This window comes from Dermacentor variabilis, chromosome 3 (genome assembly GCF_050947875.1).
Source record: "Dermacentor variabilis isolate Ectoservices chromosome 3, ASM5094787v1, whole genome shotgun sequence".
In the NCBI taxonomy this organism is placed as follows: Eukaryota; Metazoa; Arthropoda; class Arachnida; order Ixodida; family Ixodidae; genus Dermacentor; species Dermacentor variabilis.
In genome coordinates this window covers 173,391,263-173,413,003 of record NC_134570.1, presented here as the reverse complement: position 1 = coordinate 173,413,003, position 21,741 = coordinate 173,391,263, and the positions used below count along the sequence as shown (strand labels likewise).

Here is a 21,741-nt window from a genome sequence, read left to right as displayed (position 1 = left end):
CAGGAAGTCTCGCACAATACAACAACATATTCTAGACGAAGATGAAGACATGATGAAAACAAACTTGATGGAGAAGCGGCAGTAAATTACATCCGAAAAATAACAAGCGAATCTTTCCAAGGTAATGAGGAGGTTGCATTTGAGGAAAAAAAAGAGCATGAAAGAGAACCAGACGGTAAAGGAGTTCTTGCTGACAAATTTCAACTGGAAGAAAAACAGAGAAAATTCCTAGGCGCACAGCCAGAGGGTTAGACGAGGTTCCCGTTAGACTGGTTAATGAACTAGGACCAAAAAGTAAGGAAGCTCTGTTGAAAACAGTAGAAAAAACTTCAACATAGTCGAATACCAGACAGTCGACGACAAAGTAGAATGAATTTAATTTATGAAGGGTAAGGGGGAGAAAGAATTTACCCATATAGACCATTGACCATTACATAGGTAATTTACAGGTTAGCAATGCAGGCAATTAAATTAAAGCTGCAAGCACGGGCCGAGACTATTGGAATTTTGGGAAAACTTCAGAATGGCTTCAGAATAGGTAGGCGTCTGGATGATATTCCAGAGTAGGAATGAGACCACTATATGCGGCCTTTTTAGACATTACAGCAGCGTATGACAACCTAGACCGCAAAATTTTGTGCAATATTCTGGAAGGGGAAGGCTTAGGCGACGATTGTCTACAGCGTTTGAGAGAGATTTACCTAGAAAATACCGTTTGCGTTGAAGGGGAAGGGATGAGGAGCGAGGAAAAAGTTTATATCAACAAGGGACTGAGGCAGGGGTGCCCTTTATCCCCACTGCTGCTCGTGATGTACATGGTGAGGATGGCGAGGGCGCCAGAATCAAGTAATACCGGGTTTAATCTCTCAGACAAATAGGCGTGTACAGTAGTAGAGCAGAAGCTTCCAGGTTTGTTTTATGCAGACGACATTGCATTGCTAGCTAGCAAGCAAAGTGATATGCAACGTCTTCGTAATTAATATCTATGCACAGGAAGGTATTAAGGTCCGAATTTTAGCGTTAAAAAATCAGGTGCTATGGAATTCAGTGAAAGCAGTGTACAGACACTGGCAATACAGGGCCAGGAAATACCTCGTGTGAAAGAATGTAAATACCTTGGTGCATGGATAAACGAAGGCAATAGACATATGGAAACACAGGAAGAAATAATAACAGTAAAGGGAAGAGAGATGCAGCCATAATGGAACACAGAGCGCTATGGGGATACAATAGATACAAGGTTCTCCGGGGTATGTGGAAAGGTGTGATGGTTCCAGGACTTACATTTGGAAATGCGGTTGTTTGCATGAAATCAGGTGTACAATCAGGACTCGAGGGCAACCAAAGGTCACTGGGACGTCTCGCATTGGGCGCTCACAGGGAGATTAGAAATGAAACTGTGTATAGGGTGATACGAACTGGACAAGCTTTGAAGTGAAAGGAGCTCAGAGAACAATTGATTATGAAGAACGACTGAGGAATATGGAAGAAAGTAAATGAGCTGGGAGAGTGCTCAGGTATTTGTACAAGAATAACATCGATTCACAGTGGAGGAAAAGAACTAGGAAGCTTACCAGCAAGTATGCGACCTGTATGCTGAGCAACATGTCAAAAAAGGAACGTCAAGCGGAAGGTCAGAGAGGCTGATATATTCTCATGGGTGGAGGGAACGGAAAAGAAACCTGCTATGAGTAACTACTTAAAAGGAAAAGGCAAAATCAGGAAAGAAACAATTTATGATAACTCAAAGGGAAGCTCACTACTTTCCGAAGCGAGATCAGGATGCCTTATAACACGCACGTATAAAGCGAGATATAAGAAGGAAGAAGCAGCATGTGCTTGCTGCGGTAAAGCTAGGGAAACGACGGAGCATATTTTATTAGAACGCGAAGATATCTACCCAGTGGTCGATTTAGGAATCACTGGCCTCCTCGAAGCCCTTGGGTTCAGCGAGAGCAGTGGGAAAGTAAACATGTCCCCAATAGAGATTAATAAGATGAGATCGGAAGATTTGGTAAGACAATTAAGTAGGGAAACGACAAACAACGCGGGCGTACAAGAACAACAACAGGGTTTCGGGAAGTTTGGTTATGGTAATTGATCGTGGGCTTTTTTTTTCTTTTCTTCTTTCAGGCATCAGGCAATACAACAAGAGCTTGGTGGCGCAACCCACCACCCCGTTCCAAGGGGGACGCTCCTAACATACATCCATCCATCCAGCCCCGTACATACATCACGCGGTTCGGCTGTTCGCGTATACTTGGGTAGCCATCGTAGATCAGTCCTGGGCGAATGTCGCACACTCGTGGAGTAAAGAAAGGCGCTCGTGCCAGCACTAACCGGTAGCTCGAACATCCGCAGCGCGTTTAGCACGAAGGCCGCTCCGAGGCCGCCGTAGTTGGCCGGGCGTCGGGCGGTGCTCTCCGGGTGGTAGAGCAGGCTGCTCAGGGCAGCGTGGGACACGCGCATGCGGTTGTTCCACGGCTCGTAGCGGAGGACCTCGAACTGGTGCTCCTGCCACATCCACTGCATGCGTTCGCGCTGTTCGAGGGACAGGTCCCAGAACTTCCTGCTAACCTGCCACCAGTAGTCCATAAGCTGGGGACGCACGGTCGAGTTGGTCGGCGGCGCCTCCGCTGCAGTGCTGCCTTTGGAGTCGGCACTTTCGCCGCACATGCTGCAGAAGCCCGCGTACAAGGCCGAAAGCGTAGCATTCGATTCGTACACTTCAGGTGGCCACGTGATAATCTGCGGCGCAGCAATCAAGGAAAAAAAAACATTCACGTGCGGGCGCAGTGAAACAATACCCAATCGACACAAACGTAATTGCAATAAAATGGATCGCACCGCGAATCCGCTTCGTCACACCCGCCGCTTCATGTTCTAATGACCAAGCCCCCGATCGAATGGCCCCTTTGCGGCTGTTGGAAGTGATTATGTTAATTCCCGTACAGAGCGAACTGCCGTCGTTCAGGCGATCCTGAGTAACAGAGCTTGGCCGCAGGAGACCGATGCGGCAAATATACACGTTAGGCGGAGCCCCAAGAAATGAGTTTCACGAATAGCCGACCCGGCAAAATTGTCAGACAACGAGCACGTGGCTCGGAAACGCCGCCTCTGCCGGTCGTCACGTGGCTTGTTTCACTAAGTGTCAATTGCATTCACGTTACGTAAACGATTTCTTTGCTGAAGGTGGTTATTCTATTGTACTGCGGGCGGTACGATGCGCAATCTTTGCGACAATGTGACCTGGGGCCCTGCAACGTAAAAGTATTCCACTGTTTTTATTCCAATCTCCTTACGTCAAATTTACGTAACCGCCAGCGCAAGCATCGGACAGTGACCAGCAGCGTTGTCTGAACAGGCCAACCAAATGTTCTCCTCGTTTATAGGTCACTTGTTTGCTTTCAAAACGAATAACATTGCCTACATATGGCGGGTTTTCTTATCTAATTGGCTGACAAGAGGCGAGGAGCACGCTCAGGTGGAGAGGATTTCGATGGGGCCGAGCCAGCGTACTGAAAATAGATAACCGGATGAAGAGGGAGGTGGCGGCTTCTGCAATTGGTCCGCTTTCCCTTACTTGTCTTACGGTGGCTTGTCTAAAATTGCGGCGGCGTCCAACGGACAGTTAAAGGTGCTGCTAAAAGGGATCCTCGGCAAGGAAGCGTTGGCAGAGCGAGTTCGTATGTGTGCTCAAAGGGCTCGATGACGTTATTCGGCAACGCAAGAAGTTAAGTTATACACAAATAAACCCACGTTCTCCGGCACGCGCGAATAACTAGTGCCCGAGCGATCGGCGGTAGCCATCTTGTACTAATTTCGAAACGGGGCAGTCTCCGGCTATTCAGAAAAAAAAAATCCGATTTCGTCCGGCATAATAATGCATCTTTAACGCGTACATGTCATTTTGACGCCATGAGTGTTCCCGGTTTTGTGACATCGAGTAAAAGGCAGGTGAAGTGGGTGCTGCCTGAAACCTTTTGACCAATAGCAGAGGGTTAATGGCGGAAAGGCGTCGAATCAGAAAAAAAACTTTTTCTTTCGTTCGGTCTAATCATGCATAATCAGTGTCCACACCTCATGTCAGATTGGGAGCTATCGCGGTTTTTGTGATGCCGCATGACAGTCAGGTGATGTGGGGGTGGTCCAAAAAAGTTTTTGACCAATCGCGGAGGGAGGGCTGATTGCAGAATTGGAATAGGAAAGTTAGGAATAGCTTTACGTTTTAGTGCCCTTTTATACCGAATAATTTCGGTGGTCCCAAGCGCTTCGTGATAAAGGCGTTCGACTTTAACAGGTCCAGAAGTCCTACCCCGAAATGCACGTTCATACCGGCTGGCGAGCGCACGTATCATGTATAAGAAAGCGTCAGCTTAGCCAAGCTGTGACAACGCCGCGATACTTGGCACGAGGTGAAGCATCTTTACCTACGGAACTTTATAACGTGCGGACTGTCTTTTGCTCCCTTATCATCATTCGCTAATCACTATCCGCTTGGCTGTGCGTACCTCGAGGTCCTGCAGAAGCCTCGAGGCTCCGTATTTGGCTTCCTCGCTCATCCATGGCGCCTTAGCGGCAGCGCTTGCGAGGAGGCTGATGATGTCCGTGAAGAAGTGCGTCACCTCTTGCCGCGAATTGCGGTCGAAGAGCTTGACGGCACTCTCCGCGGCCATCAGCAGGCCAAACCGGTCGGCCATTATTCGATAGCACTCCAGCTTCACCTCGCTCCGAGCGGCCTGCAAATGGTACGAGTAGAAAAACCGATCACTTTGTCTGATAAGACATTTAAATGAAATATTGTTTTGAATATCTCGAAATAAGTTCGCGCATGTGCGCGTTCGTGTTTGGGCCGTGGGCGTGTGCGTGCGTGTTTTTTTTTGTTTTTTTTTGAAATTCGCATCTCGAAATGTTCTTACGCCAGCAGAGGCTGGACCTCGCGAGAGCCACCTTGCGCCGCGCTCGCTTTGGACCAAGCGCGAAGCTGTTTGTAATGGGTCGAAAATTGTCTCCAGCATAACAATGGAAGGGCTCTACGGCAGCCCCTCCGGAAACGGCGGAGTGCTGAAAACATTCAGGTAAAAAAAAAATAGACATGCATCATATCTGTTTTATTTATATCAGTAGAGGAGGTCGAATTTACGTGCACCATAGAGAAAGCCAGTCCGTGTGAATCCTTAAATTGACGCAGAAGTGGCACTGATAGCTGACAAATTTCTGGAATAAATAGCCTGAACACGAAAACCTAACTCGCAAACCTATTTCTCGCATCTGCGCAGATCCCTCGGAATAGAATCGGTGGCACAGCTCGAATCCGTAGAAAAAATTAACTGCCACGTATAAAACCGAATGCAAGTATGTTGTAGCTACAGTTAGCGACTCGAACTTTGCCTAGTTCATTATGCGACGTCTCTACCACAACAAAGAAAGAAAGAAAGAAAGAAAGAAAGAAAGAAAGAAAGAAAGAAAGAAAGAAAGAAAGAAAGGAAGAAACAAAAACTATCTAGCTCGACATTTCTTTGATAATGTACTCGCGATAATGTTCGAACCAAGAACACTCATCAGACGGCGGGTGCTCATTTCTAATTGCTTTTGTTTTATATGGATTTACAGCTATGCTCCTGTCGACCCGACATATGCACGACATATATAGACTGCCCACAGGGTCTATAGGGTGACTCATGATACTTACTGTGCCGCGGGTTTACAAACTGTCTGCCCGTTCTGTTGGGTTACTGGCTTCATTAACGAATTACTGTCCGCGGATAAGGTACATAGAGTATGCACAAGCAAAACAGTTGCGGCTGAGTCCATCTCACGATGAATGTCGATGGAAATGCGATTAGCAGAGAAGTAATGCAGCGGCACGCTGTATTGCCACCGTAGAGACGCCTCATGTATGAGGCGTGTGTGTATGCAGCGGGGGCTGCTCTCTCGCCCTTCCCTCCGGGCACGCTGCATCATTCAGCGGCGCTGATAAAAGCAAGGGCGTGGGTGGCGCTTGTGCAAACGTACATTCAGACGTTCTGGCAATTATCCGGCGCCGGATGATTTTTAAATGATTTTACAGACAGACAGACAGACAGACACACACACACACACACACACACACACACACACGGACAGACAGACAGACAGACAGACAGACAGACAGACAGACAGACACACGGACACACAGAGAGACACACAGACAGACAGACAGACAGACGGACGGACGGACGGACGGACACACATACACACAGACACACAGAGAGACACACAGACAGACAGGCAGACACACAGACAGATAGACAGACAGAGATACACACAGACAGACACAGGCAGACAGACAGACAGACGGACAGACAGACAGACAGACAGACAGACAGACAGACAGACAGACAGACACACGGACACACAGAGAGACACAGACAGACAGACAGACAGACACACATACACACAGACACACAGAGAGACACACAGACAGACAGGCAGACACACAGAGAGACACAGACAGACAGACAGACAGACAGACAGACAGACAGACAGACAGACACACATACACACAGACACACAGAGAGACACACAGACAGACAGGCAGACACACAGACAGATAGACAGACAGAGATACACACAGACAGACACAGACGGACAGACAGACAGACAGGCAGACAGACAGACATACAGACACACGGACACACAGAGAGACAGACAGACAGACAGACACACGGACACACAGACAGACAGACAGACAGACAGACAGACAGACAGACAGACGGACGGACACACATACACACAGACACACAGACAGACAGACAGACAGACACACGCACACACAGAGAGACACACAGACAGACAGACAGACGGACGGACACACATACACACAGAGAGACACACAGACAGACACGCAGACACACAGACAGATAGACAGACAGAGATACACACAGACAGACACAGGCAGACAGACAGACACACATACACACAGACACACAGACAGACAGACAGACACACATACACACAGACACACAGAGAGACACACAGACAGACACAGACGGACAGACAGACAGACAGACAGACAGACAGACAGACACACGGACACACAGAGAGACAGACAGACAGACAGACAGACAGACAGACAGACAGACAGACAGACAGACAGACAGACAGACAGACGGACACACATACACACAGACACACAGACAGACAGACAGACAGACAGACAGACAGACAGACAGACAGACAGACAGACAGACAGACACACGGACACACAGAGAGACACACAGACAGACAGGCAGACAGACAGACGGACGGACGGACACACATACACACAGACACACAGAGAGACACACAGACAGACAGGCAGACACACAGACAGATAGACAGACAGAGATACACACAGACAGACAGACAGACAGACGGACGGACGGACGGACGGACGGGAAAGTGCGATAACAGGAAGCTTTAGCTCGGGTGCTCCTATCTAAATACACGTAAAAGGAGAATTCGTTTTTCTCAGCAACCACTGCACCGAATTTGGCGAGGTTTGTTGCATTTAAAAGAAAAACTTAAAATCTAGTGACTTTTGGTTTCGAATTTTTGATCTGGGCCGTCAATATTTTATTAAAAATTGGCGAAATTTTCAGAAAACGATACTATCAACTTTACAACACTAACTCAGCAAGTAAAAATGATATCACAATTCTGTGAATTGCATATGATAGTACATCAAAAGCGGACAAAATTGCTTTTTACACGTGAATGTAACAAAATTCAGTAATATGGAAATACAGCTTTTGCGGAACCCTTGTAACCAACTTAACAAATTCACGTAAGACACAAACTGGCATATCGAATTTGTCCGCTTTGGATGATCTAATGAATGCCGTTTACACAACCGCGATATCTGTTCTTGATGCAGACTTATTAAGCTGTAAACTTCATGCTTCTATTTTTTCAAACTTTTATATTTTTGAAAACCTTTTCAAAAGATTTCAGGCCCTAAACCGAAATTCCACTTCCAACAGTCACTAGAATTTAAACGTTTCTCTCAAATGCAACAAATTTCATCAATATCGGTCCAGGGGCTGGCTCACAAAAACGTTCTTGCGTTTTAGATGTATTTGAATAGGCCGTGTTGGAGTTGGGCCCGAGCTAAAGCTTCCTCTTAAGTATACGCTAAGAATATGGTAATCGCATTGACCTCCGATTATGTAAGACAATGTTGGTATTTAAATGACGCGAATTTATCTAGGTAGCAGCATCAGTAACGGATGGCACGAGCACGGCCTCGTCCATGTTGGATCTCTGCGTCACGATGACTAAGAATGGTGATTTAAAGTTGTATGCACAGAGAATTGCGAAGCATATGCAAATACGTTTAAGAAATCCTACACACTTCGTCTTACAGCGACACATGCCCATTTGCATATACCCGGCTACCCATGGTAAATTATGCGGTTTTACGTGCCAAAACCACGATCCGATTATGAGTCACGCCGTAGTGGGGGAGTCCGGGAATTTTGACGACCTGGGGTTCTCTAAGGTGCACCTAAATCTAAGTACACGGCTGTTTTCGCCCTTCGCCCCCATCGAAATGCGGCCGGCGTTGCTGGGATTCGATCCCGCACCCTCGCGCCTAGCAGCCCAGCACCATAGCCACTAAGCAACCACGGCGGGTGGCCACGCATGTTGTCGACGCCACAACGTACCCAGAGGCACATAGCCCAATGACCTAAGTATTTGTCTACTCGGCAAGACAGCACTCGCAAAGCAGCAGGGGAAGACGCAAGCAAATCTCAAGCTTAAACAATTGGCGGCGCATACATCTTTTAGAGATGACTAGCGACTTTAATGCTATTACTAATCTATCTGATGGTTCGTGGGTAATTGTTCGTGACGCACGTTTTACTAATGAAAGACGGCACGCACCGAGCGGCATCAAAGACGCTGACTGAAGAATGGCACATGCATGTCAAGTGGCAAATACAATGTTACCAAAGTTGACGTCACAACTAGCCACGGTTCATCAAAGAGCGCAACATGCCCATTGGCGCATAGCCAGTGCTCCAAGTCTGCGTGCAAGAGTGTTTCTGGAGAGCAGCGCGCATCCAGAGTTATTACGCACACCCAGAGGTCCAAGCCGGCGTGAAAGAGGTCCATAGCAGAGCGGCTCACACTCAATGGCACCTACCCAGTGACCCAAGTTTATACGTGGGTCCTTTCCACCTGGTCACGAAATGTCCGCGTAACGCTATGGGAGAACTTCGTATACAGCGCCCGCAGCGGGCGCACCGCGGCGCTGGCGCAAGCAGAAGGTTGGGCTGGAGCAGACGCCGAACAGACGGCATTCTGTGCGTACGCTCGCATTTGCGCGAGGGATCGACCGCCTGTAACGGCCCGCGAACATTGTCGACACAGCGTGCACATCGCCGCCCTCTTTCTGTACAGTGTTCAGAAGCTTCAGCTCGAACAATTCGGAAACAACTACGACGCCTTGTTTCATTTCCAGGTTCAACAGCGTTCGCAAGAGCGGCTTAATTCATAATCCTAATTGTACTCTTGGACTAATACGTCGTCAAAAACCGACTACAGAGCAAGTTCACGTTGAATTTTTATGTCTCGAGCGTAAACAAACCCGCGTTTCAAACTAACAACGCTAACCGACTGGTTACTAAACTGTCAAGTTACTAAGCGTATTACTAATTACTGAACTAATTACTTAGCTAACGAAGCTAACCAACTGATTAACTAACCGAACGAATAATTGGTAAACTAATTATCAAACTAATAACTAACCTAACTTGCTGGCAAATTTAAGAACCACATTAAATAACTGAACTCCATAATAACTAACGTAACAAACTACAGTAACAAAACCAACTGAACCAATAATATAATTATATAATAAATAATACACCAACTAACTAAATAGATAGGGTAGTTACCAAAACTACTTAACTAATCAAACTAACAAAGCTAACCTACCAATTAAGTTATCTAACCGAAATAACAAATTTATTCGCTAATAAGTTGTTAACTAATACACTAATAGCTAACACACTGAATTAGCTAACCAAATATAACTAACTTATCCAACTATCTAGACAAAGTGCAAATAGAGACAGCCGAACGAAACTGTTTGTGCAGGGAAGGCTAGTATAGGAGGAGGGGGGCGACGTCAATCATAAAGCGGTGCCGTGTAGTATTTAAACACAAACGCATCGCACAATAAATAATGTTGCCAAGATTCCCGTTGCATGTTCACTCTACGAACATGTTAAAATAAGTGTGGGAAAGGCGCTTTTATTCGTGGAAAATTTGCATGATCGTGTAGCCCGGCCAACTGGCTCGGCAGGTTGTTCACCTTCTACTCACGCCAGCGCCTGTGGTGTCACCTTCTGTCCCTTTAAGAAACTTCCGGGGAAGTTTAATGACCAGATAAAAAGTATTTAGGGACCTTGTCTATACTGCGCGGTTGGTTTTGTCCCGGTTCAGCAGCACAGCAGCCCTGTGCTCCACCCATTTTACCGTATAGACTACCTAAGCGGACAGGCGGGGGCATAGATACACAGACACACACCATAAACCGGCTAAGTTCCCAAAGAATGCTAATATCAGTAAAACTCGCATTGAGACATAACGGGTATACGAATAACATGCTTCTAAAAAAAAAAATTCGGCAGAACCCATCTCACGGTGACTGCCGACGATAATGTGTTTATCATTAGATCAATATTGGGGGGGGGGGGGGGGGCGAGCTCCACCACTGGAAAAGCTGGCGCCACCATCGGCGTGACGTGGCATGAGGGATCACGTGGACACAGTGGCCGCGTCGGCTGCTTCGGAAGCGACGAAGCGAACTGAAAACGAAAGTTTAAAGTCCCACCTGTGCTGCGGTTCTAATTGAGTGGTGAGGTTTTCGCGCCTTGGGTATCTTCTTGACAGCATTTGAAAGTACTATAATAGGTGGTGGCAGCTTTCGGAGGCGTGCAGCATGGTAGGCTACTGCTCGGTGCCGCAGTGCCGGACGTACGCAATGGAGCCCTGTGTCCGCCTTATTCACACGCGGCCGCAGGGCAAGGAGGTGCGTGAAGCTTGGCTGGCGAAACTTAGTACCGGCAAACAGGCATCGGCTACAGCTCGGGCATGCAGCAAGTACAGACGCGAGAAAGATTTCTGCTGTGGCGCCGGGACTGCGCGATGTTCGGCGAGTAGCAGAGAACGCCCACTGAGACGCTCGCCCGCGCCCGCGGCCCGGCTAATGTCATGACGCTTTTTGTCTATGAACTTGTTGATGCAAGGTTATGGCAAGTTCACTGGAATGGAAAGGGAGCGGTAAGAAGCACATAACACAAAAGGCGTGGCACATGGTCATGTTTGTGTTATAAATTAATGTACTGGATTACGAAAAAGAAGCAGCGGGAAAATACACGCTGGGAAGACCGATAAACACACAGGGCGACGCAACTTGAGGAATAATATTGAAACGTCCAAGAATTTAGAAAAAAAGAATTGTCGCGACGGCACATCACAGTATAGCGGTAGGCGTCGAAGTCTCTATAACGAAATTATTTTTGAATAGTTCTGATAGCGCCCACGCAACAATGGTTGCTAGTGTACCGTCAAATGCTCATATTCTGCGCCCTAAAGCTCACGGTTCGGTGCGAAAACGCGCTCGCAGCGAAAGCTAAACATCGTGCGCGGACATGCATGCAGACGCGCAGTAGGTCGCTGCGAATCCGCCCGACCGCTCATTTGAGGCTTCATTCTGTTATGCTCCATTCGGTTATATAGAGAACCCACTAGAGGAACATATTTCGCATACATAGTTGGCTCTCAGCGTTTGCCTATACCTTTCACGCAAGAAGTCGGTTCGGAAGAGTCCATCGCGGCGACCGCGCGCTGTTGCATTAATTGTATACATATTCGGCAAACAGATAGTGTCTGTAAACGATTCTATGCCTCGAGTTCCCAAATTTATTATTTTGACAATCAAAATCTTCCCTTGTTTTGAGAGTACTTAGAGATATCTCCAGGAGGGCTGCCGCGTGGTGTTCTTATTGAGCGCCGTAAATCAAACCTACGAGGAGCGCGTCGCGTTGTCCCTTATACTACGCAAGGGAGGCGCTTCCGACAAATGGCGACTCCGTAAGTCCTTGCCCCCAATAGCGACACAATAGACAGTTTTAGTATAGCGTGAAACGCTTGCGTTAGCGTTAGCGTGCGACGCAACGCTAACGCAAAGAAAGGCTGCACTGCACGGCACAAGGTAGTGTTTTAGAATAGCGAAACAGAGCAAAACGCTAACGCTAACGCAAACATATACGGCGCCATCTATGATGTAAAAACACAAAGTACTGGAAAGCCAAATCCACTCAAAATGTCGAGCTGATCTAATGCCGAATCCGCAAGTGTGTCCCTAAGTAGAGCTTATCCAAAGCCACAGTCACTGCGTTATTTACGCATGTAGGTATTTGGTTTCAGTGTTGTTTTATCAAGAGTCGCGAAACACACCGATTATTCTTAGCATGCCGCGATCGAGTGTTCTGTGGGACCCATATTACCTGTCCTTTTTAAGTTGGGATGACATAGACGTTGGATGACATAGAACCTCCTTCAGGAGGTTCATGTCGTCGTTGGTAAAGCGCACAAGCATCGTGACTACAGCACCGACCACATTACCTTGTTTTGCCACGGAAAACGTGGCATGCATCGTCTGGACATGCGGCTTTACACCAAGCGAACAAGCGAAATACACTTGGGCGCCAACTCGAGGCGGATACAGCAAACATGAGCAAACCGTCTCGTTAAGCCTACTGTCCCGCTAATGGAGAACGTATATCGCAAATAACGTCCATTTGTCACCTGTACGCCACTGCCGAAGAAAACTAAAGCGAATACGAGCATTAGTGGGCAGTGGCGTAGCTAGGTCGTCTGGCACCCGGGGCCCTTAGCTCTTCTGTCACCCCCTCCCCCCCGGGTGTAGTCGAGGAAGGCGAGGATATCGACAATTTTCGGGTGTTTTCAGACGTATATGACACCCCCCCCCCCCTACTGGCCCCGTGCACCCGGGGCCCACGGCCCCCCGGCCCCCCCTGTTGCTACGCCACTGTTAGTGGGGAACGAATGAGCCGAACAGAGCGTGCCGACGACTCGATAGATCTGAAGCGGGCAACTCCACTTCGAATGGCGCCGCCATTTTGCCGTACGTAAGGCTCCCCTTGCGTGCGTTAGCGTTCACCGCTAAATCCCGAAAATAGCGTACGTGCATAACAGCTCCAGCAGCGTTTGCGTACAGCGCATGCACAGTGTGGTGCACGCAACGCTAACGTAACGCCTTGCGTTTGCTGCTTTACGCTATACTAAAACTGTCTAATGTATTGCCAATGTCGAGGCGAGTTATGTACGAGGGGTGTACTACAGCGGGACTCCTCTATTGCGCTTCCCTAAGAATACTCGGCGCCATCTAGCGCCGCCGCCGCGAAGCCTGCACGCGGCCTCCGAAACGAATGGCGAGCCGGTGCCTGCGAACGCTGAAAATTGATTCCTCACTTTCCGCACACCGGGTGGCACGTACTCAGCGACCTAAGTTCGCGAGCGGTTAATTGGAGAGCGGCGCACACTCAGTGCATTTAAGGCGCATCTCGCTAAAGGCGTTCATTGAGAAGCGGCACATGGCGCATTTGTGGCGCAGCCTCGTCGCGTTGCTCTCCTTGAGGAACCCTTGTGACGTTCCGCTGAGCATCGGAGAAATTTAAGGGGTCTTATTCGTCATTGTTGAGCGGCACATTTCCAGTAGCACATGCCTAGCTACCCAAGTTGGCGTCAAAGACGTTCATTGAAAAGCGGCATATACCTGCTGGCACGTGCGTACAGATTCCCGCATACTCAGTGACCCAAGTTGGTACGACAGTTGGCCTCGAACGCTGTTTCGTCAGCACAGCAGCCTAGCACTACCCGTTCAACCAGGGACTACCGAGTGACCCAGCTTAGGCGAGAAAACGGTTACATACATACATACATAAATACATACACACACACACACACACACACACACACACACACACACACACACACACACACACACACACACACACACACACACACACATACATACATACATACATACATACATACATACATACATACATACATACATACATACATACATACATACATACATACATACATACAAAAATAGCTAGCACATGGAAAGTGCATCAAATACCCTCAGAATGCTAACGCAATAAAAGCCGTGCTCAAACTTTGCTGTTAAAGGGTAGAAGCCAGTAGCCAACTCACCTCTTGACTTCCAGCAATCGCGACGTACCCCTGGGGCCAGCCGATCACGGTGAGAATCTGCACCAACCACCAGGACAGGTGCTTCATCAGAACCGCCGCGGTGTAAGAGCTCGTCAGGTGCTGGACGGCACGCAGGACGCGCACGTCTTGCACGGCTGCCATCGTACTGGCGTCCGCTGAACGGCCCCCGGGCGCGTCGACGACCGGTTTGAGCCAGTTCTCCAAGGTGGTGTTGGCAACGGCGTCCGCGATAGTGGCGATGGAGGCGACGACGGCCCTGGGTGCGGTTCCGGGCGATCGCGCGGCGTCCAGTGCGATGAGCACGTCTTTCTCGACGGCCAGCTCTCTCGCAATGCTTTTGGGCTCCGGCGTGGTGGCATTGTACTGTGAGTAAAACAACCTGTAGTACTTCTCGCGGCTGTCGCTGGAATCGAGAGTCCGCACGAAGTTGAGCCACGACGAAGCCTGCGCACCCGTCTGTGTAGATAAAACACGCGGGTCAGAGGCACCACTCGCAAGCTCATCCCCACCCGGGACTCGCACAGGGCGCAAATAGTCGCGAATGGTCGATATATGGTCGAAAAGCGACAATTTTGGTTCTGCTCGATTTTCTCAGTCATGCGAACGCAGACGCGAAGTTTCTGAACCAACCAGATGCGCAGGAACAACATGTCTGTTCACGCTGACGATTATTTTACGTGGCGACGACATTGCGAGCAGACGAAAACGGGATCAGTCGATCGCGAGACATTCTGGTGCGGCGACTGGCGGGTCGCACTTGGTGGTGTGAACATCGCTCGCCTTGAATTACTTTTACAGCGTAAGCTACGTAGCTCTAACTCCCAATGGGTCTGTCGTGTCCGTAGGCAAAACAGGGGAGGCGCGCGCCGCTAGGTTCCTTGCAGCACTAGCAGATGGCGCCCGCATCCGTAGCACCGTCTTGGTTGGTCGTGGCTCGCGGACGCTCCTGTGCACGAAGCTTCAGCGACTTCGTTCGTAGCTAAGTACTCTTTTATCTTTATTAGCTGGTGTTTTGAAGTGTTTTCTTTTGCATGGAGTAGGGGCGCAAATTTTGAATTCTTGGTACGAGTAGTAAACGTACCGGCTTTGTCTAGGTCTGGCGGCTCCCCCGTTAGGCCTAGGTGGTAGGAGGGACCTATTTGATAGGCTTATTTAATTATTTCAGCTAGCTCTTCGGATTCTTACATGGAGTAGGGAGTGATAATTGTTTATTTTTGTTTGGGATAGCGGTCGAGGTCGGCTTTGCGTGAGTGATTTGGCGAACTTGCTCGTTGGGCCTAGGGACGCAGGCCTAGCGATGAAATCGAAGAACGTGAAGGCCGCGGGGGACGGAGAGCAAGTGCAGTGCGACGAGTGCCTGCAATGGTGCTTCCTCGACGAGGCTAAATTCCAGAATTTAGCAGACGCGGAGGGGTCTAGCTTCACGTGCAGGTCGTGCGAGGGCAGGGAAGTCGTCCAAAAACTGGAAGGGAATTGGGCGGCTAAGTTCGAAGAGCTTAAGGCAAACCTGAGGGAGGAGCAGGAGAAGCAGGTAGCACTGCAGGCGAAAGTTGAAAATTTCGTCAAGGTGGAAGCGGCCCCGGCCGCGCAGTTAGTAAGGACTGTGGCCGAGCTTGAGGAAGAGAAAGAAAGGAGCGCCGAACTGAAAAAGCGGCTCGACGCGCTTGAGACGCGGGCAGCGGAGAATGTCGGGTCAGGACAACAAAGTGCTGGCAAAGACTCAGAAAGAAGGGTAGACCCTACAGGCGAAGTGGGAGGCAGGGAGCCAAGGCAAGCGGTCGCCAGCTCGCCGCCGGTGAAGCGGCGTCGCTATAGTGAAGCAGCGCAACACGCCCCGAGTGAGGCGACGCTGCAGCCACAGGAAGCTGGAAAGAGCGGCACCTACCTTGAGTCCGCCACGCGGAAAAAGCAGGAGCCCAGGGGACATTGCCCTCTGTCGAGTCCGAATCACGCGGGAAAGGACACAGGGAAGCAGGGAGAGGTAGGAGAGAGTGAAAGGGTGATTATCGCTGGCGACTCAAACATGGCTGGGTGCTCAAAAGCAATTGTGGAGAGGGTGAAACGTGACAAAAGAGTGGCGGTAGGGACATTTCCAGGGCGGGCACTGAGTTCTGTCATGGAGCGAGCAAAAGAAAAGGTCACGGAAAATGCCCACGTGCGCAACCTTGTCGTAGTAGCAGGTGGCCTAATGACGTTCTAAACAGGAAAGGGCCAGGACTAGCCCAGCGCTTGGCGAAGGGGGTGGACGACTTGCGCGAGCTATCTCCTCAAGTGCAGATCGTGGTGTGCACGGTGCCGGAGGTGTCTGTGCGTGACAGTCACGTACAAAGAGCAGTAATGGCTGCCAATGAGGCAATATGGAAAATGAGCCGAGAGAAGGGGTTCGAGGTTGTCGATGTAAACAGGGAAGTGAGAAGTTGTGGTGGTTTTAAACGAGATGGGATCCACTTCAATTACAGGCTAGCACGAGAAGTGGGCTGGGGACTTGGGGGTCGCGCTGTTGCTTTTTTGGGGGGCCCGCGGGCGCTCAGGAGGTCAGAGTGATAGTAATGAAGAAGGTCCCCTAGGGGAACATCAGAAGAGCATCGCCGTCGATAACAGAAAAAGGAGGAAAGCAAGAACAAGAGCTCGCCATGCAATAGGCTACATAAACATGCAGGGCGGCAGTAGAAAGGAAAAGTGGGCAGAAATTGAGGAGTAGTTACATAGAGAACAAATAGGGGTGTATGCGGTTACAGAAACGCACCTTAGAGACTCAGAAGAGCCGCCAGTTATTGAGAATTATGTATGGTAAGGGGTGCAACAGAACTCGGAAAGAAAGGGAGGGGGAGTCGGAATGCTCATCCATCAGGGAGCCAAATGGAAAAGAGTAAATTCACAATGTCAAGAGCATCTTTGGGTATCAGGTACAATGAGTGGGAAAGAAACTTGGCTGGGAGTTACGTATTTGTGGACCGGAAAAAATTGCACAGAGAATAGAATTAGCGGAATGCATAAGCGCTGATATTAAGGGTTTCGGGAATGATGCTGAGATTGTCCTATTAGGTGAGATGAATGCCCACATACAGGATTTAGATGGCTATACCGACAATAACGGGAAGTCAATGCTAGACCTTTGCGAGCAACATAACCTCGTGATCGTGAATACAGGGCCTAAGTGTGAAGGACAGATCACGTGGGATGTGGGAAACCGGCAATCGACCATTGATTACTGTCTGATGACAGAAGGAATTCATGATAAGTTGAGAGAAATGGTCATCGATGAGGAAGGGTTTAGCAGCATAGGGAGTGACCATAAACGCATCATATTGAAAATGGGATATGTAGTTGGGAAAGAGAGCAAGGAAAGCACAATGGCCAGTCCAAATTTGAACGCTGAACAAATAGCAAATATAGTCACTAGAGTTGAAGAAGAACTTGGGAAGTGGCCAAGTAAGGAGTGGGAATATGGTGAGCTTCTAAGCGTAATAACGACAGAAATACGGAAAGAGAAACAACATGTTCGTTGGAAAGGAAAAAAGAAACCGAAAAGCTGGTGGAACAAGGAGATACGAGAAGCGATCGCCGAACGACAGAAATCATCTCGAGAGCACAGGCAGGCAAAGGAGGCGCAGTTGCCACAGGATGAAGTAACCAGTAAATGGGAAATATACCGGGAGAAAAAGTCTATGGTTCAAATACTGGTGCAAGCAAAATCAAAAGGTAAAAGTGAGCGTTGGTTGTCAGAAATACGTGAGAAAAAGAAGGCCGCACCTAGAATATTTTGGAATCACATAAAATTATTAGGCAGGAAGTCAACAACAATACAACAACATATCCTAGACGAAGATGAAAACAGACTGGCAGGAGAAGCGGTAATAAATTACATCCAAAAAGTAACAGCCGAATCTTTCCGAGGCAAGGACGAGGTTGTATTTGAAGAAAAAAAGAGCATGAAAGAGACCGAAGTGGAAAAGGAGCTGGTACTGACAAATTTAGACTGGAAGAAAGCGGAAGAGAAAATTCCTAAGCGCACAGCCACAGGGCTAGACGAGGTTCCCGTTAGGCTGATAAATGAACTGGGACCAAAAAGTAAGGAAGCTCTGGTGAAAGCAGTGGAAAAAACTTTAAAAGATAGACGAATACCAGACAGTTGGCGACAAAGAATGAATTTGATTTATAAAGGTAAGGTGGAGAAAGACAGAATTCACTCGTATAGACCGTTGACCATTACATCGGTAATATACAGGCTAGCAATGCAGGCAATCAAATTAAAGCTTCAAGCATGGGAAGGGAATAATGGCATTTTGGGAGAGCTTCAAAATGGCTTTAGCATAGGTAGGCGTTTGGATGATAACTTGTTTGTTCTTACTCAGTGTATTGAAATATCAAAAGCAGAAAGCAGACCGTTGTATGTGGCCTTTTTGGACATTACAGGAGCATACGACAACGTAGACCGCAAAATTTTGTGGGATATTCTGGAAGGGGAAGGCTTAGGTAACGATGTCTACAGCTTTTGAGAGAGATTTACCTAGAATATACCGTTTGCGTTGAATGGGAAGGGATGAGGAGCGCGGAGAAAGTTCGTATCAACAAGGGACTGAGGCAGGGGTGCCCTTTATCCCCGCTGCTGTTTATGATGTACATGGTGAGGATGGAGAGGGCGCTAGAAGGAAGTAATATCGGGTTTAATCTCTCATACAAACAGGCAGGTACAGTAATAGAGCAGCAACTCCCAGGTTTATTTTATGAGGACGACATTGTGTTGCTCGCTAACAAGCAAAGTGATTTGCAACGTCTGGCTAATATCTGTGGACAGGAAGGCAACAATTTAGGTTTGAAACTTAGTGTTAGAAAATCAGGTGTTATGGTATTCAATGAAAACAGTGAACAGACAGTGGAGATACAGGGCGAAGGAATACCTCGGGTAACAGAATATAAATACCTTGCTATATGGATAAACGAAGGCAATGGATATATGGAAACACAGGAAAAAACCATAACAGTCAAGGGGAAGAGAAATGCAGCCATAATGAAGCACAGAGCGCTATGGGGATACAATAGGTACGAGGTCCTCCGAGGTATGTGGAAAGGGGTAATGGTTCCAGGACTTACTTTTGGAAATGCGGTTGTTTGCTTTAAATCAGGGGTACAATCAGGACTCGACGGGAACCAAAGGTCAGTGGGTCGCCTCGCATTGGGCGCTCACGGGAAGACTACAAATTAAGCTGTGCAAGGGGATATGGGCTGGACTAGTTTTGAAGTGAGGGAAGCTCGCAGTAAAATTGAGTATGAAGAATGGCTGAGGAATATGGAAGAAAGGAAATGGGCTGGGAGAGTGTTCAGGTATCTGTACAGGCAAAACCTTGATTCACAGTGGAGGAAAAAAACTAGGAAGCTTACCAGCAAGTATGCGGCCTGTGGGGTGGGCAACACAGCAACAAAGAAGGTCAAGCGGAAAGTCAGAGAGGCTGAATTAATCTCATGGGTGGCGGCAATGGAAAAGAAACCTGTCATGAGTAACTACTTAAGAGGAAAAAACGAAATCAGGAATGAAACCATTTATGATAACTCAAAGGGAAGCTCATTACTTTTCGAAGCGAGATCGGGATGCCTTAGAACACGCACCTATAAAGCGAGATATAAGAAGGAAGAAGAAGCATGTGCTTGCTGCATTAAAGCTAGAGAAACGACGGAGCATATTTTATTAGAATGTGAAGACGTCTACCCATACGGTCGATTTAGGCATCACTGGCCTCTTTGAAGCCCTTGGGTTCAGCGCGAGCAGTGGTAAAGCAAACAGGTCCGCAATATACATTAGTAAGAGGTGATTGGAGGATTGGTGGAAGAAAAGTAGTAGGGAAACGACAAAAGACGGAGAAGTACAAAAGCACAGTTCGCAATAGGGGATCAGAAAATTTGGACTTGGTAGTTCATAGTGCTTTTTATTTCTTTTTTCATTGGTTAACCTAGGTGGATATTAGGCAGCATAGTAGCAAGAGCTTGGTGGCGCAACCCACCGCCCCGTTCCAAAGGGGACGCTCATAACATCCATCCATCCATCCATAAAGCCCAACAGCCGCGGCGGCGCCGGCCGTGCGGGGGGATAGAGAAAAAAAGAACGAGGAACTTCGCCTTCGCGTACAGCGTTCGCCGCATGCGTTTCCCGGTAATGGTTACGGTTGCACAAGCTGCAGTTGCCGGGAAGCGGCAGTTGTAGCTTACGAAGCAGGGAGTGACGTCCAGCGCCGTTCCATCCACGCCCACTTGACCCCACCATTGACCAACCAGCACCAGCAATCTCTCTCATTCAGGTAGTTGTGCGGCAAGAATTTGCAAACCTAGGTTTTCCTGCTGCCTGCTCCATCTCCCGACCTGACGCCCGACCGTTGCCGACGAGCAACGTCGTGATGCCGCCTTGCGCGACATCATTGATGGCTTGGAATCTTCGCCTTCTGATCCGTCCCTTCACCTGTTTGTTCTCCGGGATGGTGTATTATACCGCCACAATGTACGCCCCGACGGTCCTGCCCTACTCGTCGTCATTCCTAAGCGCTTCCGGTCAGCTGTTCTCCAAGAACTTCACGATTTACCAACGGCAGATTGTCTTGGCGTCTCCCGCACCTACGACCGTATTCACCGACGCTTCTTTTGGCCAGGCTTTGCCCGCTTCGTCTGGAAATATGTTGCGGCGAGTGAGAAATGCCAGCGCCGAAAAACACCATCGACGCTGCCGGCCGGGTGCCTTCAACCGCTCGACATTCCTTCGGAACCGTTCTTTCGCATTGGCTTGGGCTTACTTGGCCCTTTCCCTCTATTCACGTCTGGCAACAAATGGATCGCTGTGGCGACAGATTACGCTACTCGCTACGTCATCACCAGAGCTGCGCCATAGATGTCGCCGACTTTTTTGTCGCAGTTGGCGTGGAGCATGGTGCTCCACGCCAACTGCTCACAGACCGTGATCGGACATTTTTTTCTCAAGTCATCGACGACATCCTGCAGTCCTGCTTAACCAAGCAGAAGCAGACATGTCTTGACCATCCACAGACTAGTGGTCTAACAAAGCGTCTGAATCGTACCCTAAGAGACATTCTTGCAAAGTACGTCTCGTCCGACCATAGTGATTGGAACCTTGCCCTACCCCATGTCATTTTTGCTTATTATTCTTCGCGTCACGACACTGCCGGTTATTTCCCGTTCTTTCTGTTGTTCGGCCGAGAACCAACGTTGCCACTGGACGCATCTCTTCCATCCGCCGCAGCAGAGACCAGCGAGTATGCACTTGATGCCATCACCAGGGCAGCCCAAGCACGCGAAATAGCCCGTGCTCGACTCCTGACCTCCCAAGAGAAGCAACGGGGTCTGTACGATGTCCAACACAGAGACGTCCACATTTCGCCTGGATCTCTGGTGCTCCTGTGGTCCCCGACTCGTCCCGTTGGCCTGTCAGAAAAACTC

At 48.7% G+C, this 21,741-nt stretch overlaps 1 protein-coding gene across 1 annotated transcript in view; it reads right to left on the bottom strand.

Annotated features, from left to right (window-relative positions):
* Window positions 1-21,741, bottom strand: part of MED21 (mediator complex subunit 21) — a 102,215-nt gene that overhangs the window by 70,776 nt on the left and 9,698 nt on the right. The window contains exons 4-6 of the mRNA XM_075683907.1: window positions 14,281-14,757; window positions 4,512-4,739; window positions 2,341-2,748 (exon numbers count right to left, since the gene is read on the bottom strand). Coding sequence (XP_075540022.1) covers window positions 2,341-2,748; window positions 4,512-4,739; window positions 14,281-14,757 — 1,113 coding nt within the window. The remainder of the gene's footprint in view (window positions 1-2,340; window positions 2,749-4,511; window positions 4,740-14,280; window positions 14,758-21,741) is intronic.